The sequence below is a fragment of the Aedes aegypti genome, chromosome 3 (assembly GCF_002204515.2).
Source record: "Aedes aegypti strain LVP_AGWG chromosome 3, AaegL5.0 Primary Assembly, whole genome shotgun sequence".
Lineage (NCBI taxonomy): Eukaryota > Metazoa > Arthropoda > Insecta > Diptera > Culicidae > Aedes > Aedes aegypti.
In genome coordinates, this window is record NC_035109.1 from 9,750,785 (window position 1) to 9,778,082 (window position 27,298).

The 27,298-nt window shown below is 38.8% G+C and overlaps 1 protein-coding gene across 1 annotated transcript; it reads right to left on the reverse strand.

The window, feature by feature from the left end:
• Window positions 1–11,490: 11,490 nt before the first annotated feature.
• On the reverse strand, window positions 11,491–25,429 carry LOC5570226. The gene is made up of 3 exons (XM_001658955.2): window positions 24,494–25,429; window positions 11,965–13,726; window positions 11,491–11,905 (listed from the first exon to the last, which is right to left on the reverse strand). The coding sequence occupies exons 1-3, from the start codon at window positions 25,275–25,277 to the stop codon at window positions 11,566–11,568; spliced, it is 2,886 nt and encodes a 961-aa protein (XP_001659005.1). The 5' UTR covers window positions 25,278–25,429; the 3' UTR covers window positions 11,491–11,565.
• Window positions 25,430–27,298: the final 1,869 nt, after the last annotated feature.

Below are 27,298 nucleotides of genomic sequence, written 5' to 3' on the forward strand. Positions count from 1 at the left end.
TGATTTTCATTCGGAATGCAACACTTCACTAAGCTGAACTAGTTCGGAGTCCTCGTCTCATAAAAAATCCGCTTGCTACTTCGTGATTTCAGATGCACTCATCTCAATGATCAAGCATTGAGCCTCAGTGACCTTTCCAATTTAGTTTTGCAAAATCCGAAGGAAATTCCAGAGAAAATTCTGAAGGAAATACCGAAGGAAATTCCAAAGGAAATTCCAACGGAAATTCCAGAGGGAATAACGAAGGAAATTCCAGTGGAAATTTTGAAGGGAATTCCAGTGGAAATTCCGAAAGAAATTCCAGAGAAAATTCCGAAGGAAATTCCTGACGAAATTTCTCAGGAAATTCCAGAGAAAATTTCGCAGGAAATTCTAGAGGAAATTCGGAAGGAAATTTCAGAGGAAATTCCAAAGGAAATTCTAGAGAACATTCTGAAGGAAATTCCAGAGAAAATTTGGAAGGAAATTCCAGAGAAAATCCCGAAAGCAATTCCAGAGGAAATTCCATAGATAATTTAGAAGAAAATTCTAGGGGAAATACGAAAGGAAATTCCAAAGGAAATTCCGAATGAAATTCCAGAGGAAATTCCGAAGGAAATTCTGAAGGAAATTCCAGAGAAAATTCCGAAGGAAATTCCAGAGGAAACGAAAATTATAGAGGTACTTCCGAAGAAAATTCCGAAATAATTTCAAATCTTCAAAATAAATTCCAAATGGAATTCCGAATCAAATTTAGCATGAAGCTCCAAAAGGAACTCCGAAGGAAACTCCAGAAGAAATTCCGAAGCAAATTGCAAAGTAAATTTCGACGAAAATAACGTAGAAAATTCCAAATCAAATCCCGAAGGTAGCTCCAAAAGAAATTCCAAATGAAATTCCAAAGCAAATCCTGAAAGAAATTCCAAAGCAAATTCAAAAAGAAATTCCATAAAAATAAATCCGAATGGATTTTTGAAGGATGTTCCGAAGCAAATTCCAAAGAAAACTCGGACGAAAATTGCGCAGAAAATTCCAAATGAAATTCCGAAGCCAGCTCTAAAAGAAGTTGCAAAGGAAATTTCAAAGGAACTTCCGAAGCGAATTCCGAAGGAAATTCCGAAGGCAATTCCAGAAGAAATTCCGAAAAAAATTCCAAAGGAAACACCGAAGAAAATTTTGAAGAACTGAAGAAGGAAATTCCGAAAGTAATTCCAAAGAAATCCAAAATAACTTCCTGAAGCAACTTACTGAAAGAAATTCATGAAAAAATTCCAAAGGAAATTCTGAAGTAAATGAGATATGAAGTTCCGAAGAATACAAAGGAATTTTAAAGGATACTACTAAGAAAATTCCGAAAAAACAATTCGAAGGAAATTCCAAAGTGAATTCCGAGAAAATTCAACGGAAATTCTGATGAAAATTACGTAAAACAGTCCAAAGGAAAATTCCGTAAAAAAATCCAATCAAAACTTCTAAATCAAATTCCGAAATCTCCATAGAAAATTCCAAAGGTTATTCCAAAGGAAATTCCGAGAAAACTCTATAACAAATTTGGAAGTAAACTTCAAACGAAATTCCGAAAGAAATTTCAAAGAGAATTTTGAAGGAAGTAATAAAGGAAGTCCAAAGGAAATTCTGAAGAAAATTTGATAAGTAGTCTCAAAGAAAACTGCAAAGGAATTTTAAAGGATACTCCTAACGAAATTTCGACGGAAGTTCCAAAGTTAATTCCGAAGGAAACTAGAAAAGAAATTCAACGGAATTTCCGAAGCAAATTTCAGAGGAAATTCTGACGAAAATTGCGTAGAAAATTCCAAAGGAAATTCCGAAAAAAATCCAAAGGAAATTCCGAAAAAAATCCGTGGAAAATTCCAAAGGAAATTCCAAAAACTCCATAGGAAATTCCATAAAAAAATTCAAAGCAAATTCCGAACGAAATTCAAAAAGGAATTTCTAAGGAAATTTCGAAGAAAAAACTATAAGGGTACATCCCTATGGGGTTGTACGAACTGGTGACGTAGGACCACGATGGTTTATGTAACTGAATTTGATGTCATTGTTGTTGCTCGTTTTGACTTCATACTGTTTTCAGTGCTCGAAACTTTCGTAAATATTAATGCATATAACGATTTGCAATTTGGTCAATCATTCGTCATATTTATCTATGAAAATGTGAAATTTCGCTTCAGGATGTTTGATCATTTTGAAATTATATTAATAACCTCCTCTGAAATATACAGTAGCATTGGAAAGAACAGTAGTGATTCAGTAGTAGATCCAGTCATCGCTTTGTAGTTCTTATGGTTTGAGAGAAATATTATCCATTGCTTGGCAATGTAATAAATTAAGTCGGAAATATTACTCCGATAACTCTTTTACGCACATGTGGTGGCCCTAAAAAGAGCCAAAGGCTTTGTTAGCACGAATGCTGTTATAGATAAATGGCACTACAGGATATTATCAGTTGATTGCCATGGTTAAACGAAAAATCCTCAATGCAATGCAATGAACAAGTTCTGTGCTTATACGACGAACCAGCTGAATGTTTCGTCGTGTGGATGGCACACATCAGCAACAGGTATTGGACCACACGGCTGAAGTCAAAATCTTAAAATGTGGCTCAAGTTTGAAATCTTGAGCAATTTCACTAGCCGGACGCTTGATTTGCCTAATAATAGTGGTAATGGTGCCTAACAGGCTTGATTCTTGACTGCACCACAGATGATGAGTTTGATTTTGACGGCGCACTGGTTGCGTCCTTCTCGCCCGATGAGATTTGCGGTGCTGATGACGATGTGCGCTTGAACAAGCGGCTTTGGTCGATTTTCTTCAGCCATCTCGAACAAATTAGGGAATATTACACAATCAACTCTTTAAAACACATTTGTTGGCTCTGAAAAGGGCCGATTGAATTGTTGAATTTGCGTAACACGGACACATTTTGACTGGTTGCAATCCTCCTCGCCCGATGAGATTTGCGGTGCGGATGACGATGTGCGCTTCAACAAGCGGCTTTGGTCGATGTTCTTCAGCCATCTCGTAGCTTGCCTCTGGTAGCGAGGAGCTGAGCCGGTTTGGAGGAGCTCTTACCAGCTCGAAAGCGAAAACAGAATGAAACCGAATTCAACGAAGGAGGGATGCTTTATACCCTTAGAATAGCAGGTGATGCTCCTCCTTTCAAATTCTTCGTTTTCTTATCTGGGAAATAGGCTGTATGAAACTGATGTCTGGGTAAGGGATGTACAAGATTAGCATTATGCTGTTATTGCATCCCGACGGCACTGCAGCAGCGTCCTCGGAAACATCCTCAAATTGCCGTATTGACAATTATTCGCAATAAATCAATTATTGTATGCTGCTATGAGATGAATTAAGAAATTATAGCAAGTATGTGGTAAACACATTAGGGAATATTACACAATTAACTCTTTAAAACACATTTGTTGGCTCCGGAAAAGGCCGATTGAATTGTTGAATTTGCGTAACACGGACACATTTTGACGGCGCACTGGTTGCGTCCACCTCGCCCGATGAGATTTGCGGTGCGGATGACGATCATCTCGAACAAATTAGGGAATATTACACAATCAACTCTTTGAAACACATTTGTTGGCTCTGAAAAGGGCCGATTGAACTGTTGAATTTGCGTAACACGGACACATTTTGACGGCGCACTTGTTGCAATCCTCCTCGCCCGATGAGATTTGCGGTGCGGATGACGATGTGCGCTTCAACAAGCGGCTTTGGTCGATTTTCTTCAGCCATCTCGTACAAACAGCTTGCCTCTGGTAGCGAGAAGCTGAGCAGGTTTGCAGGAGCTCTTTCCAGCTCGAAAGCGAAAACAGAATGAAACTGAATTCATCGAAGAAGGGATGCTTTATACCCTTAGAATAGCAGGTGATGCTCCTCCTTTCAAATTCTTCGTTTTCTTATCTGGGAAATAGGCTACATCAAACTGATGTCTGGGTAAGGGAATTACAAGATTAGCATTATGCTGTTATTGCATCCCGACGGCACTGCAGCAGCGTCCTCGGAAACATCCTCAAATTGCCGTATTGTCAATTATTCGTAATAAATCAATTATTGTATGCTGCTATGAGATGAATTAAGAAATTATAGCAAGTATGTGATAAACACATTAGGGAATATTACACAATTAACTCTTTAAAACACATTTGTTGGCTTCGGAAAGAGCCGATTGAATTGTTGAATTTGCGTAACACGGACACATTTTGGCGGCTTTGGTCGATTTTCTTCAGCCATCTCGAACAAATTAAAGAATATTACACAATCAACTCTTTAAAACACATTTGTTGGCTCTGAAAAGTGCCGATTGAATTGTTGAATTTGCGTAACACGGACACATTTTGACGGCGCAATGGTTGCAATCCTCCTCGCCCGGTGAGATTTTCGGTGCTGATGACGATGTGCGCTTCCACAAGCGGCTTTGGTCGATTTTCTACAGCCATCTCGAACAAATTAAGTAATATTACAAATCAACTCTTTAAAACACATTTGTTGGCTCTGGAAAGGGCCGATTGAATTGTTGAATTTGCGTAACACGGACACATTTCGGCGGCTTTAGTCGATTTTCTTCAGCCATCTCGAACAAATTAAGGAATATTACACAATCAACTCTTTAAAACACATTTGTTGGCTCTGAAAAGGGCCGATTGAGTTGTTGAATTTGCGTAACACGGACACACTTTGACGGCGCAATGGTTGCAATCCTCCTCGCCCGGTGAGATTTTCGGTGCTGATGACGATGTGCGCTTCAACAAGCGGCTTCGGTCGATTTTCTTCAGCCATCTCGTACAAACAGCTTGCCTCTGGTAGCGAGGAGCTGAGCAGGTTTGCAGGAGCTCTTACCAGCTCGAAAGCGAAAACAGAATGAAACCGAATTCAACGAAGAAGGGATGCTTTATACCCTTAGAATAGCAGGTGATGCTCCTCCTTTCAAATTCTTCGTTTTCTTATCTGGGAAATAGGCTATATGAAACTGATGTCTGGGTAAGGGAATTACAAGATTAGCATTATGCTGTTATTGCATCCCGACGGCACTGCAGCAGCGTCTTCGGAAACATCCTCAAATTGCCGTATTGTCAATTATTCGTAATAAATCAATTATTGTATGCTGCTATGAGATGAATTAAGAAATTATAGCAAGTATGTGGTAAACACATTAGGGAATATTACACAATTAACTCTTTAAAACACATTTGTTGGCTCCGGAAAGAGCCGATTGAATTGTTGAATTTGCGTAACACGGACACATTTTGGCGGCTTTGGTCGATTTTCTTCAGCCATCTCGAACAAATTAAAGAATATTACACAATCAACTCTTTAAAACACATTTGTTGGCTCCGGAAAGGGCCGATTGAATTGTTGAATTTGCGTAACATGGACACATTTTGACGGCGCACTTGTTGCGTCCTCCTCGCCCGATGAGATTTGCGGTGCGGATGACGATCATCTCGAACAAATTAGGGAATATTACACAATCAACTCTTTGAAACACATTTGTTGGCTCTGAAAAGGGCCGATTGAACTGTTGAATTTGCGTAACACGGACACATTTTGACGGCGCACTTGTTGCAATCCGCCTCGCCCGATGAGATTTGCGTTGCGGATGACGATGTGCGCTTCAACAAGCGGCTTTGGTCGATTTTCTTCAGCCATCTCGTACAAACTTGCCGCCGCTTGCTGATCGGACACACTTTGACGGCGCACTGGTTGCAATCCTCCTCGCCCGATGAGATTTGCGGTGCGGATGACGATGTGCGCTTCAACAAGCGGCTTTGGTCGATGTTCTTCAGCCATCTCGTAGCTTGCCTCTGGTAGCGAGGAGCTGAGCCGGTTTGGAGGAGCTCTTGCCAGCTCGGAAGTCGAAACGGAATGAAACCGAATCCAACGAAGGGAGCATGCTATATACCCTTAGATTAGCAGATTATGCTCCTCCCCTTCGTGCTCTTCTCTTTCTAATCGACCAATCTGGGAAATGCATATGTGCCAATAATGAGTTGGACTTAGAATTACTTGATAATTGCGAAAAATGATAATGCGTGAGAAATTGGTCGAACATGAATGAAAGGGTTGACAATTACTAAATATTCAATAGATCGCTATTGATAATCAATAGTTTTCTTTAATATGAAGGTAAATTTCTGATCCATGGTGCCAAAATTATGAAAATTGTTCAATGGGAATTTCTTTTCAAAAGCATTCTAAACATGTCGCAATTTTGTTACATGTGATCATTTTCGTAATCGAAGTGTTCTCATAAAATATGGCAAATCAAAGACCCTGTCGGAAATTCCACTCTAGTTTACAATCGTTATGAAATTTTGAGCACTCACCCCGACGGCACTGCAGCAGCGTCCACGAATAGTCTCAAATTGACGTGCCATCAATTATTCATAACAAATTAAATTTTGTACGAAACTGCGAGATTGATTGAGGAATATAAGATGTAATAAGGTTGGAAATATTATTCCTTCAACTCTTTACCACAAATTTGATGGTCCTGACAAGGTCCGATGGCAGATGAATAGCACTGCGGGAAGTTATCACTTGATCGCCATGGTCAAACGGGAAATCCTCAACGCAAACAGCAACGGGTAGTGGATCCACGGGCACGTGTCGAAATCTGGAAACTCGAGCGCTTCCGACGCTCGATTAGCAGCAGCTCCTCGGATCAGCAATTCTGGGGGCTTCTGGTATCTGGTTCCTATCGGGCTTGCTTCTTGACCGCCGATGCTGAATTTATCACGGGTCGAAATCTGGGAGCGCGGATAAATTTGCGGCGGCGACGACGATGGCATGGACGCTTCTCCGAGCAGCAGTAGTTTGCCGCTCGGAGAAGCGCCCAAGCCGTCGTCAACGCCGCCGCAAATCAATCTTGCGTCTTCCTCTTCCGACGACACAAATTGGACTGTGACGCGGGTGCAAAAGCAAAGCGAGAATGACTCGCCCGATCGTGTTCACAGTCCGACCGCAAAAAGAAGACTGAGGGAAGAAGCAGGGACCCATTTGCTTTTATAGTGGGAAGCGACACCGTCGAAAAGTGCTCGAACGTGATTGGTTGGATAAGAAAGGGGTCAACATTTATCAAATTTTCAATAGTTAAACAACAAAATTCACTTATCGGATATATTACTAACGATGCGTAGATACATTTCTGATCGAATGATACTAAAATCGTAATAATTGGTTCATAAACAACTGAGTTATTAACGTTCAAAATCTCCCCTAATTTCGTTACATGTCTCATTTTCCGTACTTTTAAAGTGCACCCCAATATAGAAAACAAAGACGTAGTCCTACGTCAAAATCACAGCTCCAAAAGAAATTCCAAAGGAAACTTCGATGGAAACTTTCAAAATATAAGGAAAACCCCAAACAAAAAAATGAATAAAATTCTAAAAGAAATTCTGAAGCACATTCCAAAGGACATTCCGACGACAATTTTGAAAAATATCCGAAGCATATTCAAAAGGGAATTTCTAAGGAAATTCCAAAGCAAATCCCGAATCAAATTGCAATGAAAAAAGGAAGTTAAAAGGAAATTTCGTAGAAAATTTCTAAGGAATTTTCTATGGAATATCGAAAGCAAATTTGTAAGGAAATTCTCAAGAAAACTCTGTAGAAATTCCAAAGAAAATTGTAAAGGAAATTTCTAAGAATATTCCGCACTAAATTTCCAAGGTCCAAAAGAAATCCCAAATGAAATTTCGAAGAAAGCTCCAAGGAAAATTTCGAAGGAAATTCCAAAGTGAATTCCAATGCTTCGAAAAAAATTTCAAATAATATTTCGAATACAATTCTAAAGGAAGCTCCAAAGATAATTACACAGGAAATTCCGAAACAAACTCTAGAAGAAATTCGGAAGGAAATTCCAAAGAAAATTCCAAAGCAAATTTCGAAGGAAACTCAAAAAGAAACTCCGAAGAAAATTCCAATGAAAAGTTCAGAATGAAATTCCTAAGGACACTTCATTTCGAAGGAAATACCACAGAAAATTCAAAAGGGCACTTCTAAAGATACCGAAGAAAATTCCACAGGATATTCCGAAGCAAATTCAGGAAAAATTTCCAATTTTGATGAAAATTCCGTAGAAAATTTCAAAGGAAATTTCGTAGAAAAGTCCAATAAAAATTTTTAAAAGGAATTTCGAAGGAAATTCCGATTAAAATTTCAAAGGAAACTCCAAAGAAAATTCCGTTGAAAACTCCAACGCAAAAATCCATATGAAATTCCGACGAAATTTCTATAAGGAACTTTGTTACATCTTTGAAGAACAAACGAGAACTGATTGTTAAAACTGGAATTGCCTACATTGTCACAACCGAATCGCGTGTACTATAGCAAGCAGAAGGCAACGAACTTTTGTTTTGGGAATGAAGGAGCCCAAGGCTGAGAATCTCTTTTGAAAATATAAACTTAACACTTTTGTTGCCCTTATCGTCGCCCATCAAGCTATTGTCATAATTTTAAAACGTCAAAAATTATTTCATTTCTTTTTTATCTGTATTTTGATTATGGCAGTTAGAGTTGTGCTTCACTGAATTCACTGATTATTGTTGTTATTGGAACGTTTTATTTTAACTATTCAAAAGAAAACCTTAATGAAAATATCTTAACGAAGAGTTGCATGCCAATGAAGAATCATGATTCAAAACTATACAAACAAAGTTGATTTGTTAGATCTGTTGAGAATATTTTTTTTTTTTAATTTACAAATTAAATGATCACCCTTATGCAAAACTGAGGACAATAGCCCCAATGAAATATCACTTATTATATGTTAACAGTGGCCTACGATGACATAGGAGATGTTTAATTACTCTTGTATTTATTATTCCATTCAAATTCTCAATTTTTTTAAAGGACCACCGTAATGGAATATAAGTGAGCCTTCCCAATGAAATATCACGAATCTAATGAAGGAAATGGCCTACGATGATGAAAGAGGTGATAATATACTATTGTTTTTTATGATTTTTCGACAGAAAGGCCCACCGTAATGGAAAATAAGTAAACCACCCTAATAAAATACCTCATATTAAATGTAGAAAATGGCTTACGATAATGTGAGAGATGTTCCAATACTATTGTCTTCTATATTCAATTAAAATTCAATTTTCTATTTTTTTTATTTTTCAACAAAAAGGACCACCCTAATGGAAAGTAAATGAACCACCCTAATGAAATATCCCATATAATATGCTTTCAGAGGCCAACAATGATATAGGATATGTTTCAATACTATTGCCTTGAATTTCTCAGCAATTGAATTCAAATCGTTCATTTCAAATTCAATTCACTCCCAGTCCCAGTCCCAAAAGGTCGATTTTTTCAAAAAAAAATTTTTCCAAATAACACCAGATCTCGACGTTTCATGCATTTCTAAGACATCTGGCATCAAAAAAAAAATCGATTTCGGAAATTTCATGTACCCCTCCCTTTGGAGATTTTTCATGGGTCAAAAAAGCCAAACTTTGACCGCTTTGGGGGTCCACTTAATGAAGTCCGATTGAGCTCAAATTTTGCATGGGGACTTTTTTCGAGAAGACAAAACTTTTGAGCACTACCATTTTTTGAAATTCGATGGCAAAATTTTCCCCATACATTCCATTGGCACCCTAATGTACAACTACAGAGTACGAGGAAAGGGACGGGCCTGGGATTGAACCCATGACGTTCTGCTTATGAAGTAGAAACGGTAGCCATCAGACCACCAACCCCGTTTCTCCCTCGATAATTGGAAGGAATGGTATACAAAATATGCCACGCTAAATTTTTGGGTATTTTGTAAGAATTGTTAGACAAATCTACCAAACACCCCAGGAAATCAACGATTATTTTGGAGGATTTTGATATAAAAAAATACTACAAATCGTTGGCTATCTCTTTACCAACTCACGAAAAGTTAGTCATGATGCAAAGTACGAGTTGACAGGTAGACTACATGAAGGGCCGGGGCAAAATGAGCCACCTAGATTTAAGCAAAGCAAACGATGTTTTGAACATAAAAATGCTTCGCCTAAATATACCAGATTATTCTTTTACTTCATAGTCATCTTTATGCACCATTACAAGTGGAACACGCTAGAAAATACGTTGAACCAAGTATCGCAATTTAGTACTAGTATAACATGGTCGATTTACTATGTATTATGTATCTTTAAAAAATAAGCCGCTAGAATCAACAATTTAAAGCAAAGCTAATACAATTTCCTTTCCAATAATGTACTCTTCACCACTAACTCTTATCTATACTGTTTTAAATAAAAAATCATTTGATTGAATGAGATGGCTCATATTGCCCGTAGGGTGGCTCATAATGCCCCATATGGTTGGTGACCACGTAGAAAAACATGGCTTTCCAAAAAGTTCCTGAAATGATTTGCAAGTTGATGTTAACATTAATTATCGACGTAACATGGAAGATAACATTTTATAGTACAAGTCACTTGCATTTAAACCATAATTTCTGCTGTTTTTTCTACGCATTCCATGACGTTTTCCTTAGGCGGCCCATAATGCCCCGATCATCCCTACCACTTTTCCGGTGCATGGACCCCCAGCTTGAGCTTGATTGTATCTGAGGTTCTCTAAATACTTTTGGTAGAATGGCATTGGTTTCATCTTTATCATTTGTACCAATGTTAAGGAATACGATTCTCTCAAGAAATCATTATTCCATTCTGCTTTGAAGTGGTAACTGATAAAGTGGACAAAAATTTGTAATGAAACTCAAAAGTTTTCTGCCGCGGATCTTTCCACCAGTTATCTTTAAAATTAATCTTCATTATTTTTTGAAGTATTCGTCAAGGATTTCTCTATACATTCATTTATTTTTTTTTTTCCGCAATATTTCATCTAAGTAATACCTATTTAAACTCAGAACAATATGATACAGTGTACCTAACAAACAAAATGAGTTTGCGTGTCTCAAGAACCATATTACGTGGCTCTAGTAAATGTTGAGCTAAAAACTGATTAACATTAATGTTTACATGAAATTTAAATTGTCATACAACACAATATTAGTGATCTAATCCACCAATCATGCAAAGTAAGACGCATGAAGTTTGAATTATTTGGTAAATTTTGCAAACAAATAGCATAGGAGTTGGCTGAAATCGACAATTTCTGCATTTTCAACAGCCAACATCTCAAAAACTTTACGTGCTATGATATTTTTGAAAACGCCAATGGATTCAGCAACCCTAAATTTGAAGAAATTGCGGTATTTTGGTGAATATTATAAAGCGGCCAGACTACACTGGATTGGTTATCTAATGCGGATGCCGGAAGAACAATCGCGAAACAAAATTATCAGCTGAGGAACTGAGTAGAGGTCACTTCGCGGAAGGCCACGAATACGTTGGTTGAATGCAGTGGGGAGGACAAACGTGTTTGAATTATGAAAATGGTCCAAAAGAGCTTGCTAAAACCAGTCATTATTCGTTCTGACAAATTCTACAAACCAACCATGAGCGACCGAAGTAATATAGTAAAAAAATAAAAATTTATTACAATCTACAACAAAGATCTTGCCACTTACTTGTACTAATGCGCCGATCATCCCGGGCCACCCGTATCGGAAATGAGCTTCCCGTCTTTGTCCTTTAGCCGAACGCGTCCATTCGAGTACCGGCTCTCCTGGCTCCCGTCCGGATACAAATACTTGACCGTCCCGTCCGGATAGATCCGCCGTTTGTGCGCCTTCGTGTGGATCTCCACCTGCCCATTGGGCAGGTTGATCACCTTGTCGTCATTCTTCTTGATGATCACCGTGGACCCGTCCGGATACTTCCACTCCTCGGCAATGTCCACACTGTTCGGGTTCGTCGTGCGGATCGATCCGTTCGGGAAGTGCACCTCGGTCGAGCCGTCCTTGAAGCGGTGCTCCGTCTGGCCGCTGAAAAGATTGAGATTGTTGGAAAGATTCAATCGAATCCATGAGAATTAAGGACTTACTCGGGAAACTCCAGAATCTCCAAACCGTCCAGGTAGGTCGTGTGCCAGGTGTTTGTTTCGAAGTAGTAGTACTTGGTCGTTCCTTCGCTCATGTTGGTCTCCTTGATGTCCTTGTTGAAGTACAGCATCCGTATCACCAATCCGTCCGGTGAAATTTTCTTCAGGTTCCCATTCGGATACCAAATATCTCGGCTTCCGTCCTCGTTGACTACTTCACGCTTTAGGCTGTTGATCAATTCAGCCGTTTTTGGGCTTCTGTCCGCTGGTGCCTCCGATTGACTCTGATCCATTTGGGGCTCTGTTTGAAACAGTTCCTTCTTCGCCTTGCCACGAAAATAGGATGACCTTGTTCGGTCCCCTTTGTCACCACTGGAGTCTCCTTCACTCACACTTGAAGAATAATCCGACTCGGAGTCATCGTCACTACTCGAGACTTTCGTTTTCTTACTATCTGTGCTCTGCCTTGGATGGCTTATCACCTTCGCTGTCGTCACCTTACCAACGACATTCTTTTCCACCACCTCGATGGGTTTCATCTTGACAATGCCGGTGTATTTTCGCGGCTTTTCCGGCGATGAGTTGCGTCGTGGTTCTCCCGAAGGTTCCGCCGGAGGACCTGCCAGCTTGGCCAGATTCTTGTTGATTTCCAGCAGCATGCGATTGTTGTTCTGTCGCTTGAGACGAGCATTCTCCGTTTCCAGTTTCTTGTTGTCTTTCTTGATTACCTCCAGTTCCAGCTGGGTTTCTTTTAGATCCTTCTCCAGGTTCTTTATTTGCGAACGAAAACGTGACAAGGAGGACGCATGCTTCGCCTCCTTAGCTTTCGATTCCTTCTGCATTTCGGCTATCTGTTCCTTCAGTCTCAGGATCTCCTCTTTCTCTTTCTTCGTCGGCTTCATGGCTTCCTTCAACGCCTTCTGCCTTTCTTCGTCAATCTTGATGCGTTCGTCATGGAAGTAAACCTCCATCTTGATGCGCTCGTCATTCAGCTTCTCCATCATTTCTTCCCGATCTTGTTCAAGCTTGATTTTCTCCAGCTCATGTTCCTGTTTCATACGCATCAGCTCGGCATTCTCCTTGCGGAAGCTCTCGATTTCTGTCTCCAGCTCAGCCAGTCGCTGCTTGAGCAGTTCGCTCTTCTCCAGAATGTCCTCTCTGATTCGTTTCTGTTCCTCGTCCACCTTTTCCGTCTGTTCTAGTCGTCGATCTTCCGCTTCCACCGAAGCACGGTTCGGTTTGTCCTTCGGAGTGGACATTCGACTGTAGTTCACGGTTTCTAGGTGAGACTCGACATCGGTTTCAGTTTCCTCTATTTCTTGCACTTCTTGCTCGTCTGCAAAGTGCACGTGCACAGTCTCCTCATCCTCGGAATCGCTATCAGTAGAGCTTGAACTACTCGACAGATCACTATCCTTGAGGAAGTGTCTCTTGGGATCCGGAATGGGATGGATTGTCAGACACGCGGTCACTTCTTCCGGTTGCACCAAGGGCTCTTCCGGTGGACTGGGAACGACCGGAGGAGCTATAGTGGAATCCGAGAGGCCCAGAAGTCCAGACAGGTCCATGGTATTGTCAGCCAGCAGCTTCAATAGGGTACTGGCGTCGGAATTGATACTAGAATTGCCGGAAGCCAGTCTCTGCTCGAGCAATTCGAAGAGATTGAGGTCCTTCAGTTCTTTCAACTGCCGCAGGAGCATAGGGTCATTCTGTAGTTGCTGCTTCCATGGCACGTTCGGTCGGACTAATGGCTGAGCGGGTGGTGCTGGATAATAAACGTAGGATATGAATTGAAACGGATCGTTTGGCACAACAGCTTTTTAGCATAAATTCAAACTATGTAAAAAGTAAAAGGGTCATTTAGCAAAATGCATGGCTTGTAGCAGATTCCAAGAGAAATACTACAAAAGAATTCACCACAACTTTGTACACGGGATATCAGCAGGAACTCCTTTAAAGATTCCACTTGCATTTTTTGAGAGGATCCCCCAGGATCCTTCGGTATTTCTCTAGGGAATAAATTCTTTTATAAATTACATCAGTGTTTCCTCCAAAGATTCGTCCTTGTATCTCTGAAGGGACCCTTCGAGGCACTCGTCCTGGGATTTCTGCAGGAATTACTTCAATAATCTAATATAAATTTCTCCGAGGATTCCTAAAGGAACTTATTCATCAATTCCGTACAGTATTTCTTAAAGGATTTTTTTCAATGAATCTACCAGAATCTTTCAGGGATTGCTTTAAAATTTCTTCCAGAAATATAATTAGGAATCACTCAAGGAAATTCTCTGGAAATTTCTCCAATGATTTCTTTGGTGATACCTCCTAGGAATTCTAAAAAAAAATCTTCGTGGCAGTGGCGACTCGTAACCACACTTTTTACCAGTTCTACGACTCTAAAAATGACTATTTTGGCAAATTTAGATTATTAATCAAAAAGTTAATGATTGAAATCATCTTTTCTAACAAATCTCTACCCATTGAATGCAAATTTGTCGCTGAAATTCAAGAAATTCTATCCGTGGAACAGGTAGATTTGAGGTTAGGGAATCGTCACTGCTTCATGGATTTTTTTTTAGAAATTAAAAATAAAATCTTTTAGATCTACTTTAGGGATTCATCCTAAAGGCATTCAGAGAAATGTGTTGTATGATCCTCGCAGTAAATATCAGTCAACTCTCTGGAGGAATTTCTGATAATACTTAAGCACAATTCTAGTAACACCTATGAAATATTTTCTGGTTGAACTTCTGGCCAAACTCTGGTAGATTTTTCTGGTGGTAATTCTAGCGAAACTCTGGTCTCTGGTGATATTCCCAGTGAAGAACTAGAAGAACTCCTTGTGAAATTTGGGAAAATACTGTTGATGTATCTGAAGGAATTACTAGTGAAATCTTTATAGGAAATTGTGATCAAATCGCATAGGAAATTCGTTCGTCGTTCGTTATCATAGGTTAATTCGTTATTATGGAACATTGGAGTTCATCTTGGCAGCATTCACGAAGGAACCTCTGGTGAAATCACCAGTGGAATCCCTGAAGGAATTCCTGTTTTGAATCCCAGGAGGAACTCCTGATAGAGTCACTGGATGATATACTGGTGGATTCCCAAATTACAGGTAAAATGATTATAATAAATTTCTGGTAAAATCGCTGGAGGATTTCCTGAAAACCCCTAAGAATCCCTGGAGATATTCCTCGAGAAATTCCTTGAAAAATCCGGAGGAATCCTTTGAGGATTTTCGGGATTGATTCCTTAAGGAAATCCGGGAGGAACCGCATGATGAATTCCGCGAGGAATCCTTTGAGAAATTCCGGAAGGAATCTCTTGAGTAATTCCGGTAATGAAATCCTTACAAGAAATTCCTGATAATCCTCGAGAATCGTTGGAAATATTGCGGGATGAATTTCGGGAGGTATCCCTTGATTAATTCCGGGAGAAATGCCTTCAGGAATTCCGGAAGGAGTCCGTTAAGGCATTCCAGGAGGACTACCTTGAAGAGTTCTTGAAGCATTTTCTAAAAGTTCGGGTAGAATCCCCTAATAAATTTCGAGAAGAGTTCATAATAGATTGCCTGATGGAACCCAGAATAACCCTAGTGGGATTCCTGAAGGAACCTTTAGAAGACTTTCTGATAGAATCCCTGACAGAATTTCTTATGGAATCCCAGGAGGATTTTATAATAAAGTCTTAGAAGTTTTTCTAATGGAATCCATGAAAGAACTTCCGATGAAGTCTCTGCAGAAACTCCAAATGAAATCTACTGAAAAACTCCTTCGGGTGGAATCCTTGGAAAAACTTGAGTAATTCCGGATGGAATCATTAGAGAAACTTTTGATAGAATCCCAGAAGGAATTCCAGGAGGAATGTCTAAAGAAAAAGCTAATGAAACCCCTGAAGGAACCCTTCTTGAAATCCCTGATGTAATTCCCAGAAGAGTTCCTGATGGTATCTCTAGAAGAAACTTCTGATGTTATCCCTGGAGGATCCAGGTGAAATCTCTGAAGAAACTTCTGATATAATCTCTACAGGAACTCCTGATGGAATCTCTAAGGGAACTGCAGTTGAAATTTCTGAAGAATTTAGTTATGAATTCTGAAGGAATTCCGGATGGAATCCAGAGGAACTCTTGGTGGAAACCTTTTAGGAATTTCTTAAGATATTCTTGCAGGAACTTCAGATGAAATCATTGGAGGTACTCCGGTTGAAATCCTTTGAAGAACTCCCTATGGAATCGCTATATGAACTACTGATGAAATCCCTGATGGAACTCCTGATAAAATGCCTAGAATTGCTTATGATATTCTTAGAAGAAATCCTGATGGAATTCGTAGGGGAACCCCTGATATAAACTCTGGAGAAACTTCTAATAGAATCTCAGTAAAAATAATTGCTGGAATCTCTTAAGGAACTTTTGATGAAATTCCTGGAGGAACTCTTGATGAAATCCTCAGAATAACTCTAATGGTAGTCCTAAAGGTACTCCTGATAGAATACCTATTGGAATTTCTGATAGAATCCCTGGAGGAACTCCGGATGGAATCCTTGGTTGGAGTAATATAAAGATATTATTGGAGGAACTCCTGATAGAATCATTGAAGGGACTCCTGATGAAATCTCTAGATGAACTCCTCATGAAATTTCTGGAGAAATTAATATAAGTTTCCTAAAGGAACTCCTGATAGAATCAATAAAGGAACTCTTTATGATATTCCTAGAATGATGGAATTCCTCGAAAAACTTCTGATATCATCTCTACAGGAACTGCTGATAGAATCTCTTGAGGAATTCCGGGTGAAATCTCAGAAGAAAGCAATGGAGGAATTTCTGATGAAATTCATAGAATAACTAGAGATAGAATCCCTAGAGCAGAGGTTTTTAGCCTTATCGGCTCGCGGAGCATTTTTCAAAATAAAATTGTTGTGCGGAGCACCTGTCTTCATCACCACTCCGTTGGAAAACTAAACTTTATACAAGCTTGAATCGACCCTATAATTTCTACGAAAATCTTGAAATAAGATTTATATATTTCGGTAAGGTTAAGATGATTTGAAGCCAAATCTAAAATACTCAAAAACACAAGTATGGACAACCAAACATTCGTTGAAGCTGAAAACTTGATCGACTAGTCACTTGCTGTTGGCGAATAATCAATCAAGTTTTCAACTCAAACGAATGTTCGGTTTTCCACATTTGGACTCGAGAAAATTTGAGGTTTCATGCTCACCTAAATTTAGATTTCTTTCAAACTTTTAATTCGTATCTAAAAATATTTCTACTATCTTACTTCAGGCTTAAACTGTGACAGTTAGACATCTAAATGAAACTTTGTTTGGGTTTTCGTTAAATATTTCAAAATTCTTGGTTTGTAAACGGGAAAGTTGATTTGGTTAAGTAATTTTCAACTTTTTTCAGTTCGAATAACTAGGTGACAAAGGTAGCGAAATATTTCTTTTTAAGCTTACATAATTGTGTTTCAGTAGATAAACTATAAGTTCAACACTCACGAAGTTATTCAAAACTTTGATAAAATTCGTGAAATATACCTAATTTTATTATCACGGTAAAATTTTGATTAATATCGAAGTTGCATTGCCTGATATTTTTTCAGACGAGGATATGTATCCCGACAAAACTTTCACACCCAGAAAGTTTTAAAATATATTCTGTCGGGGTTAATTGAATATCTTAAAATTTTCACCCACATAATATTTTTAACCATCAAATATAAGAAAATCTTAGCCCAAATGTTGAAGGTTTTCGTAAAAAAATCCGAGCTACATGAATGATCAATGACACTGCGTAACAAAAATAACTTTTTTCGCGTGTTAGAAAGTTTAAATTATATGTTTCCACTAAATTTGGGATTGCTGGATCCGTTGCCGCCCTCAGAAATGTTTCAGCATGTCACATTTTTTGCTACAGTTCGTCAAAGTCGATATTTTAAACTATGATAAGGTACCGTGGGGCAAGTGGGTAATGGAATTCGCATAGTTGAGATTCTTCAAATTCTAGAGACTTTAAATTGAAACAAATGAGGTCGTGTATATTTTTTAGCTTCCCAAGTAACCATAGAGTTGTATATAGTTGCATTATTCTCACTTTATATGCTACTATAAAATATATCATATAAAGTCATACTGCGTTATATGTCTCATTAAAGCAGTATTAAAGTGGTAAAGGGCGCCACTACAGTTTCAATACGGCTACATTTAATAGCACTTTATTGGCTATTGCTAAAGTATAGTTACTGCCTGTACCGTACAACAGCTTTAGACAAAGTGTATTTAATGCATGAAGGAAAGAATAGGTGATGTACATTTGAGGCTTCATTGCATTTTCAAGTGTAAAATTGATGTTTAAATTTGCATGCATGCATGAAGAACAAAACATACAATTAAAAAATAGTATTTTTGGTTTTAATCCATTGGTTGTTCGTTGTTGGAATTTGCTATTGGAATTTATTAGTTCATATATATATTTTTTTCTAATGAGACCATTTTGATTAATTCCTCTGCCGGGATTCGAACCTAGAGTACCAGTGGCATATTATCGATGACCTGGCGCGCCTATGCTCTGAACCATATATGCTGTATGTCTTGGTTGGTAAAAATGTGCAACACTTAAAACAGCACCCGCTCATTTCCAGTTGTAAGTTGGTGAACATTCTTGCACGCCCAAGCTGTAACTGTGTCTGTCACTTTTTTGCTGTTCAGACTTTGTTTTGTTTCCATTGTGTACGGCTGAACCATTTCTGCATCTTATCATTAGGATCTTTTTCACAAAAACAGTGAGTTATCAGGGATTATTCCACATAATTATATTAGTACTCATTCAATTGCTTCTAGGAATGCCCAGGACAGCAATAAATACCCCGCGAAAAGCCACTGTTTACCGCAATCTCGACAAATCTGTTGCCGGAGGTGTACAGGATATAGTGGATCTGATGCTGAATCTACGTCCTCAACAAAACTCTGAAATTCAATAGTATGCAGCAGCAGGAATTTGTTGAAATGGGCGATACGTTAACTGTTTAGTCAAAAATAAACTAAAGATCACATTATTCCAACGAATGGAGTTCCGATTTAACGAAAATTTCTCCAGTTCCTTAGATTTGCTACTGGTTCCCTCTTTTTTACGTATATCATTAGAGATAAAAGATGATACATTATCTCCATAGAAGTCAAAGAAATTTCCATTACAAAAATATTCTGGACCGACAGGGAATTGAATCCAGATACCGTCATGGCTCCATTTTGTTACCGCTAAGCTAAAAGAAGAAGTAAAAATATAGCACAGGGTGGCCACCAAAAATCCGTTATGAAATTCCCGCTTTTTTCCCGGTTTTCCCGGTATAATTTTCAAAATTTTCCCGTTTTTTTATTGATGGGCCCGAACGCACAAAAATAACCCATTTATCGGTTTTTTAGTTGAACATACCAAAAAACTGTACTTTAAGCTTTTAAACGGAATTTTTGGGTGATTTTTCCGTCCAATAAGAAACAAATAATATTCGTAGAAGGTTGGCATGTGTTTTTTGGCTCTCGTATAATTAGTATGGAATGAAAAATTGTTGAAAAAACTTAAAAGTCGTTTTTCTCAAAAGTGGGATTCTATCACTTACACCCCATTGCTGCTATTCTTGGCACTTTTGATTCACTTAAACATTTAGTGTCCCGGCCAACGTCGTATTGCCCAGTAGGCCGTAGAGGCTTTGGGAAAAATTCCCGAATTTTATGTCAAATTCGCATTTCCTGTTTTCTCAACTTTCTTGGAGGATTTCAAAAAATTTACTTCCACTCAAACACGTCGGAACCCTTGAGGAAAACAAAAGTGAATGAATTGTTCAAATCAGTCGTCCCGTTCTCAAGCCAACTCGTGACATACAAACACAATTCCATTTTTAATTTTAATACCTAGATATGTCCCTTTTGTGCATCCTATTACCCTATTTAAAGTATTTCAATTTTTAGTGTTTTTTCTTTTATTTCTTCATAAATATGAAGAGTCCACCAAAGTAAATATGTTTAAGGTGAGGATGGAACAAAGCCGCTCTAGACTAAAATACTAAAATAACTTAAGTAAACTATGAATCAAATATGTTTGAGTGTTTAAACCTTCTGTTAAAAGTTTCAGAAATCTGAGTCAGATAAGTTAAAGTAAAAGTTAAGCCCTGTTAGTAAGAGAAAAAAATCATAAAATATTTCGAAACATTACCAACCAACTTTAGTGTAGCAAACTAGACTATTTCTACAAGAAAATCATGCGTTTGAAACCTATCTATCCAAGATAACAGATGGCAATATGATCAGCCATATCAACTTTCTAAAATTTATTTTTGATGGTTTGTAGATTTAGAGCTTAAAGATGTTCGTTCAAAATGATTTTCCCGGTGACCATCTCAAATTCCCGTTTTTTCCCGTCTTTTTCCCGATGGATTCAAATTCCCGTCTTTTTCCCGCTTTTCCCGTTTTTCCCGGTTCGGTGGCCACCCTGATAGCATTGACTTCGCCGTATTTGTTGCAATGAAGCATTGATTGGTAACCGTATATCACCCATTAATGTACATTTTATTGCAACAATAAAGCAATGCTTCATTGCAATCACAATGTTGAATTAGAGCATTACTGCACGCATATTGTTGAATAAGAGTAATGATGCATTGCACTCACTGAATTACAGTTAAATTACGGTAATGCTTTAATGCTTGCGTTACTTGGGTTGACTCCCACCAAATATAATCAGCATGCTGAAATTAATTTTTATGAAAAATTGAAGAAAAAAATACAGAAATAGTTTTTGAAAGATGTCTCCTTACTTTTCACTTGCCCCAAAAGTGGGGCAAGTGAAAAGTTTACCGTTTTGAACAATAATTTCAAAAACAAACAATTATATTCACGATTTCTATTAGCTTTAACATTTGTTAAGGCTTCCCAATGAACAATAACATAAGTAACATGTACACAAAGAAAATGTTATTCTTTTCACTTGAATTTTCTTCTGTTCAGTTATGTTAGTTGAAATGATTCGACAACATTATAACTGCAATATTTCCAATGTTAGTTCTTACATTATAGGACAGCAATTGCATTTCTGCTCTGTAGAATTTCCACCGCTCGTTATTTGTTTTTGAGAAAGTCGAATATGACGTCGGATAACTCTTCGGGAGAAATCAAACGGAATACTTCAATAACGTATTTAGAATCTTTTCTATGTGGATAGACCTATACCTCATTTTTATGTTTTGAACTAGCTTACATAGACATTCCACGAGATTTCCGTTCGTTCTCTAATATTGCAACTTTTCAGTCAACGTCTTCCTTTTAATTGGCTGCCGAAGTAGACATATTAATACTGTAATGTTTGGCAACATCTTTTAGAGAAGTTCCATGATTTCTAATAGCTTTTAACGTTTGAGTAGAGTGTTTCTGGAATTATCAGCACGTTATGTTTTTTATGATAATTGCGAACCATGTTTACTTATGGCTACTTAAGTACGAAAACTCAAATTCAATCTCTAATGATAAACTTTTCACTTGCCCCACCTGATAAGAAAATTGACGGTGTTTAAATTTAGTTATTTTTAGGTCTACGTCGAATTAATTCTAAAACTTTTTTTTTTGCATTTTGAAACTGTCACAGAGGACAACTGAGAAGTGGTACAGGAAATTATTTTCCGCAACTTTTTTCCACTGAAAATATTAAAATAAGATTGTACGCCGCCGACTTTTTACGGAGTAACAGTTGACAGGTTAACAATTTTTTGCTCTATTATTCAAAAATGGCTGAAAAATCTCAGAAATCTCTTACCTATCGTAATGTTCTGAATGGCCTCAAAGGTTTACGCATGAGTTTAAAACGTTAATTCACATATTCACTAAAATATATCAATTGTTTTCACTTACCCCGCGGTACCTTATATGAAATTTTCTGGTAATTAAATCTACCAGGCATGCAAAATAAGACATATATTTTTGTATTAGACATAATGAGATTGAAATTTCCCGATTTAATATGGATATACTCGAGTTTTTGAACATGTCCATACCAAATTCAACATTTTTTTATATAACCAAATACAATATTAACACTTCAGCCATCTCGCTGTTGTATTTTGTACAACTTTAGTAAAAAAAAATCGCTTTTCGTTCACAACAGCAGCGTGGTGGTTCTGACGGTGGCAAACCGGGCGACGACTGGAAGGGTAAAATGTTTTTTTTAACAATCAATATCTCATAAACCAGACTTGTTATGGCATTTTTGAAAACGGCAATAGATTCAGCTACCTCAAATAAAGTACACAGATCTATTTTGGTGCTTAAGACAAACACTTTTTCCACAGTGTAATAATTATCGAAATTTTGACACCGCTGTGTCGACGCTGCGTAGACTGATAAAAACATTGCTATATCATCCACCATAACGTCAAAAAAAAACTGATAAACTAAAAGCCACTTCTAGATTTTCAAGATTACAAACATCGAGAGATCTAGAAAACAAAACAAGGGGCTTAGAAGAAAATTTTAGATTTGGCATAGTTTGGTATAATTTAAACCGTATTTTGAAGCAAAAAGTTAAGATATTTCAAGGTATAACTTAAAATTTTCAAAAACTGTCACGGAGCAGCTGGCAAGGCTTTGCGGAGCACCAAGTGCTCCGCGGAGCACGATATGAAAACCGCTGCCCTAGAGGAACCCCTGATAGAATCTCTGGAAGAATTCCAGGTGGAATCTCTGAAGGAACTACTGATGGAATCGCTGGAGAAACTTCTAATGGAATTGCTAGAGGTATTCCTGATGGAATCCCTGGAGGAGTTCCAGTTGCAATCGTTGAAGGAACCTGATAGTATCCCTATAGGAACTCCTGATGGATTCCTTGGAAGAATATCTATAGATATTCTGGAAGGAACTCCTAACCATTGGAGGGACTCCTGATGAAATCCATAGATGAAACTTCTGGTGGAATCTCTTTAGGAACTCCTGATGAAATCCCTGAAAGAATTCCTGGAAAGTTTCCGGATAGAACTCCTGATAGAATCCCTAGAAGAATTCCTGATAATATTTCTGAAAAAAAAAAAGATTGATGGGATTCCCTACTGGAGCTCCTGATGAAATCCCTGGGGGAACTCCTGAAGGAATCCTTGGAAGAATTTGTTAAGGTATTCTTGAAGAATCTCTTGATGGAATCATTGGAGGAATTCCTGATGAAATCCCGAGAAGAACTCCTGATGGAATCCCTAGAGCAACTACTGACAGAGTCCTTGGAGGATTTCCAGGTAGAATCTCTGAAATATCTCCTGATAGAATCCCTGGAGAAACTTCCGATGAAATCCCTAGTTGAGTTCCAGGTGCAATCCCTGAAAGAACTCCTGATCGAATCTCTGGAAGAATTCCAGATGGAATCTCTGAAAAAATTCCTAATGAAATCCCTAGACGAACCCCCCCCCCCCCGGGCGGCAGGCGTTGGCGGAGTCGATGTTGGTTAAACCGTCTGAGCGTCTCTAGGTGCATAATGGGCTAATGGATTATACCCTCCCATCGTGGCAAGGTCGCATCACCAAGGAGAGGGAATTACTTATGAAAAACTATTTGCGATGAAATAACTATCCAATCGGAAATCAGAAATGATAAGACATGACATTGTCGGCCACACCCATCTTCTCCGTTACGACTCGTAACTTACGAGGAAAGGAAAGGATAATGATGATATGCCACCTATTTAAGTAGAGGCCAGCGAAAGTTACAAGTGGTGGCACACAGTAATCGGCACCAAAAGTGGGTGGTGTTTGTCTGTCTTGTTTTCGTCCATGGCTCGTTATCTTCCACGAACGATAGATATCATGCGTGTTGTAGGAATGCTACCCTTCGAAATAGTCCTTGGTTTTGTAGAGTTTAGATTATCAAACGGAAAGGAATCACCCTCCACGCGATGCTCACACAACTTCCCCAGACAAGTGTCAGTTCGCAAGTAAGGCAAAAGACTTGTTTCAAAAAGAGGCCAAGTCTCTTAAGGCTAAGTAGTCCGTCATTCGTTTTGGCAACAATGATGACTTTTCAGCATGCATTTCAAAGTGATAAAACTCAGTATTGATAATTTATATTGACTTAAAAAAGTATCACTGTACGCGCTAACATGCATAAAGTATACTGATACTTTTTCAGCTGCGTCAGTGCAAAACCAACTGATTTTCTTTGATTCGAAATCGTGAGATGAATTAGCAACAATCATCAACGACGCGTACAAATTTCAATGACGGCCTACTTCGCCTTAACAGAGACCTGCTATCATCCCTAAAATTGATAGCTACGACATTTAACATATAAAGTTGTTTGAATTCCAGATTTTTTTTTCCAAATTCAATTTTAGAGTTTTGCAAATTTCGAATGATGTGTAAATGAATTGCTGATCAAATCTAATTCCTAAAATTCAACCATGTCTTGACCCATGACTCTTGAGAAGTCGATAAACTTTCATTCCCAAAAAGATCCTCACTGAACATATCAAGAACCGTTTTGCTATCAACCCTACTTACCATCGTCCTGCGATTCCCCGCCAACGTGTCTCAGCTTCAGCGCTTCCAAACTGGGAAGTAAACTAATCTGCTCGCCGTCATCCGTCTCATCCACACTCTCCTCGTCATGACCGTTTTCATCAACCGGAATTCGGTGCCCTTCCGGCTGACGAACAATTAGCTTCTGGTCTTGCACCTTATTAATGTCCAAAGCCACCCTCGGCGGCGACTCTTCTCTCGGAATTCCGGGTTTCCTACCCGAATGGTTTTGAGACTTGTCCATCGTTTGTTCGGATTGCTTCTGTTTCTTGGCATTTTGCGCTCTAGATTTAGCAAGATTAGCATACTTATACTTGGGCAAATTGTCCAACTTAAACCTATTGGGATCGACTTTAAACCTAGCTTTCAGCCCCTCGCCTCGCTTGAGGAAGGGCTTCGTCGGGACTTTCTTGGGGGGTGAATCGGGTAACTTGCCCCTCCGTTTAACTGGTTCCCTCTCAATCTCCTCCTCACTTTCAACCGGAGGTTGTTCCCTAGCGCTTCGCCTCCGTTCCCCTGCCACTTGTCGCTGCATGTTGGTTTGTTCAAATTCCGAATCCTCCTCATCTACACCGTCCGATAAGGGGTCAGTTCCCCCTCCCCCGTGATTCAGCCCCAGAATGGCGTACATTTTCTGCTGTTCCTGGCTGAGCAGTTCCCGTTGGGCCATTTGATTCTGCAACAAAACGCGCTGCTTTTCCTGCTGCCATTGCTTGAGCTGTTCCAACCGGGCAAGGATGCTTCGCGGCGAGTCGGACTCGGACATAGCACAGCGTCTCCCGCGGACGAAAATCCGGCTTTTTAAACGCGAAAATCAAGGAACACGGACGGAAACTTTCCCGAACTTCAGCGGTTTTAAAAACGGTTGTTTGTTTACTCGCGGTTGTGATCGTTGCGATCCGCGCGAGTTGTGTTTTGCTAGGGGTGCTCAGGTATAGAATTCAGTCATTCGATTAAAAGAGAGTCGGCACAAAAACCCCGGACTAACATTCGAAGAGGACCCTATAAAACATCGGTAAACAATCGTCATCTAACGCAGAGGGTTTATTCACCAATTTTATAACACCGAAAATTGTAATTCTCGTAACGCATTTTGTATGAATATTTCACTAATTTTGAATGAGCTGTAACATCTCTATGAATGAACTATGTATGAACATTCTACAAATTTTGTATGAGCTGTACACCCACCCCTTTCAGCGTTAGGGATCATGCACAAATTACGTCACGCTCCAAGGGGGGGGGAGGGGGTCAAGCCAAGCGTGACAAGCCTTACAAAAATGTTGGAGGACTCATACAAAAAACGTGACAAAGGGGGGGAGGGGGTCAAAAAAGTTTAAATTTAGCGTGACATAATTTGTGTACCATCCCTTATGAAATTTGTGAAAGGCCTCAACGCTAAAATGCGAAGGTGATGTCGTTTTAGAATGGTGATTTCTGCATCATAGTGATAAATTTGAAAGAAAAATCACCATAATCATTTCAACGGCGTAACTGGCGAAGGTAAACAAACTGAGTTATATTTACCTAACAATTCATTTATGAATTACAACCATATAATGCACAAATTTTCTTTAGAAATAACTGAAGAAGCGTAGTCCGCAGCTATGAGCTTAAGAAAAATTCTGCTTTTCACTAAAATAATTTTGACAACTGATTTCCAAGGAGCAAAATGTCACTTTTACTTGCGTAATAATTGAGCGGAACATTTATACGCAACGATAAGTGACAGCTCCATTTGATTTTCCCGGCAGGCGTTACCGATGTTACGTAATCGGCTCTACTTATCAGCTGCGGATTGCTCAAGAAATTTCAAGAGTAAAAGTTACGTTGCATGATCATCCATTGAATGTTAATAATCGTAGAAGGCTTTGCTTACACATTAATGTCAAGTAAAGATACATGTCATGAAAAAATCAGTCTTTCAACGAACGTTAAGCAGTGATAACGCAAAATGAAGACTGGAATTATCACCTGCAGAACCACCGCGGTACATCGGTCTCAACATTAGCGTAGTCAAGTCTCCCAAAAGCATTTGTTCGCGCCAACGCGAAGTTTCTGAGTTGTGAGTCCTTCCCACCCCTGTCCCATCTAACCTTGAGCCGCCGCGAGTATTTCGGACTCTCATCCCGACAACTAAGGGCGATGACATATTGCAGGAGTACAGAAGGGATAAAGGAATAGAAGAGAAAAGAGTCAAAGCTCTCTCAATGCAAACTATATGGAAAACGCGCTTACCTGGTATACTGAAGGCGAAGCGAAGAGGTTCAAAGAGATCTGTGGAAATCATTTGCTGCTTCGACGCGCAAGAACGCTAGTGAACGCTAGAGGAATATGATATGGACTGCGCTCGTTTTTGGCGTAAATGGAGCACAGATCAGAACGTTTGCTAGTAAATTAAATTCACAAATAGGGAATTTTATAATTAAATGAATTAACTTTTGTAAGCTATCATAATTACAACTGATTTATTGATAAACTGTTACCGTGATAAATCAAAATCCGAACAGGACCAATATCCGGACACTCTGATGAAATTCAATCATTTCAATGTTAAATATCCTTCCTAGTGTGAGAATATTATTCCTACTATTAATGTTAACTATTGTTGACCATTATAACATGAATTGACACCAAGTTAACCTTGTAAAACATTAATAAAGACAAAAACAAAAGTCGGTTCCGCTAGGACGCGTTTGCTTTCAAAATTAACGATAACCAAAGAAATTCTACTCAATGCGCCATCGCGTTTCGGCGATTCATCATGCGTTTGTTATGTGTTTATCA

What these genes read in the sequence shown, in the direction of transcription:
- LOC5570226 (XM_001658955.2), bottom strand. Translation starts at nt 25,277, where the DNA reads ATGTCCGAGTCCGACTCGCCGCGAAGCATCCTTGCCCGGTTGGAACAG. An exon ending in CGGGGAATCGCAGGACGATG is followed by an intron (nt 13,727 to 24,493) that starts GTAAGTAGGGTT and finishes TTTATTATCCAG; the next exon opens with CACCACCCGCTCAGCCATTA. An exon ending in GAGATTCTGGAGTTTCCCGA is followed by an intron (nt 11,906 to 11,964) that starts GTAAGTCCTTAA and finishes CAATCTTTTCAG; the next exon opens with CGGCCAGACGGAGCACCGCT.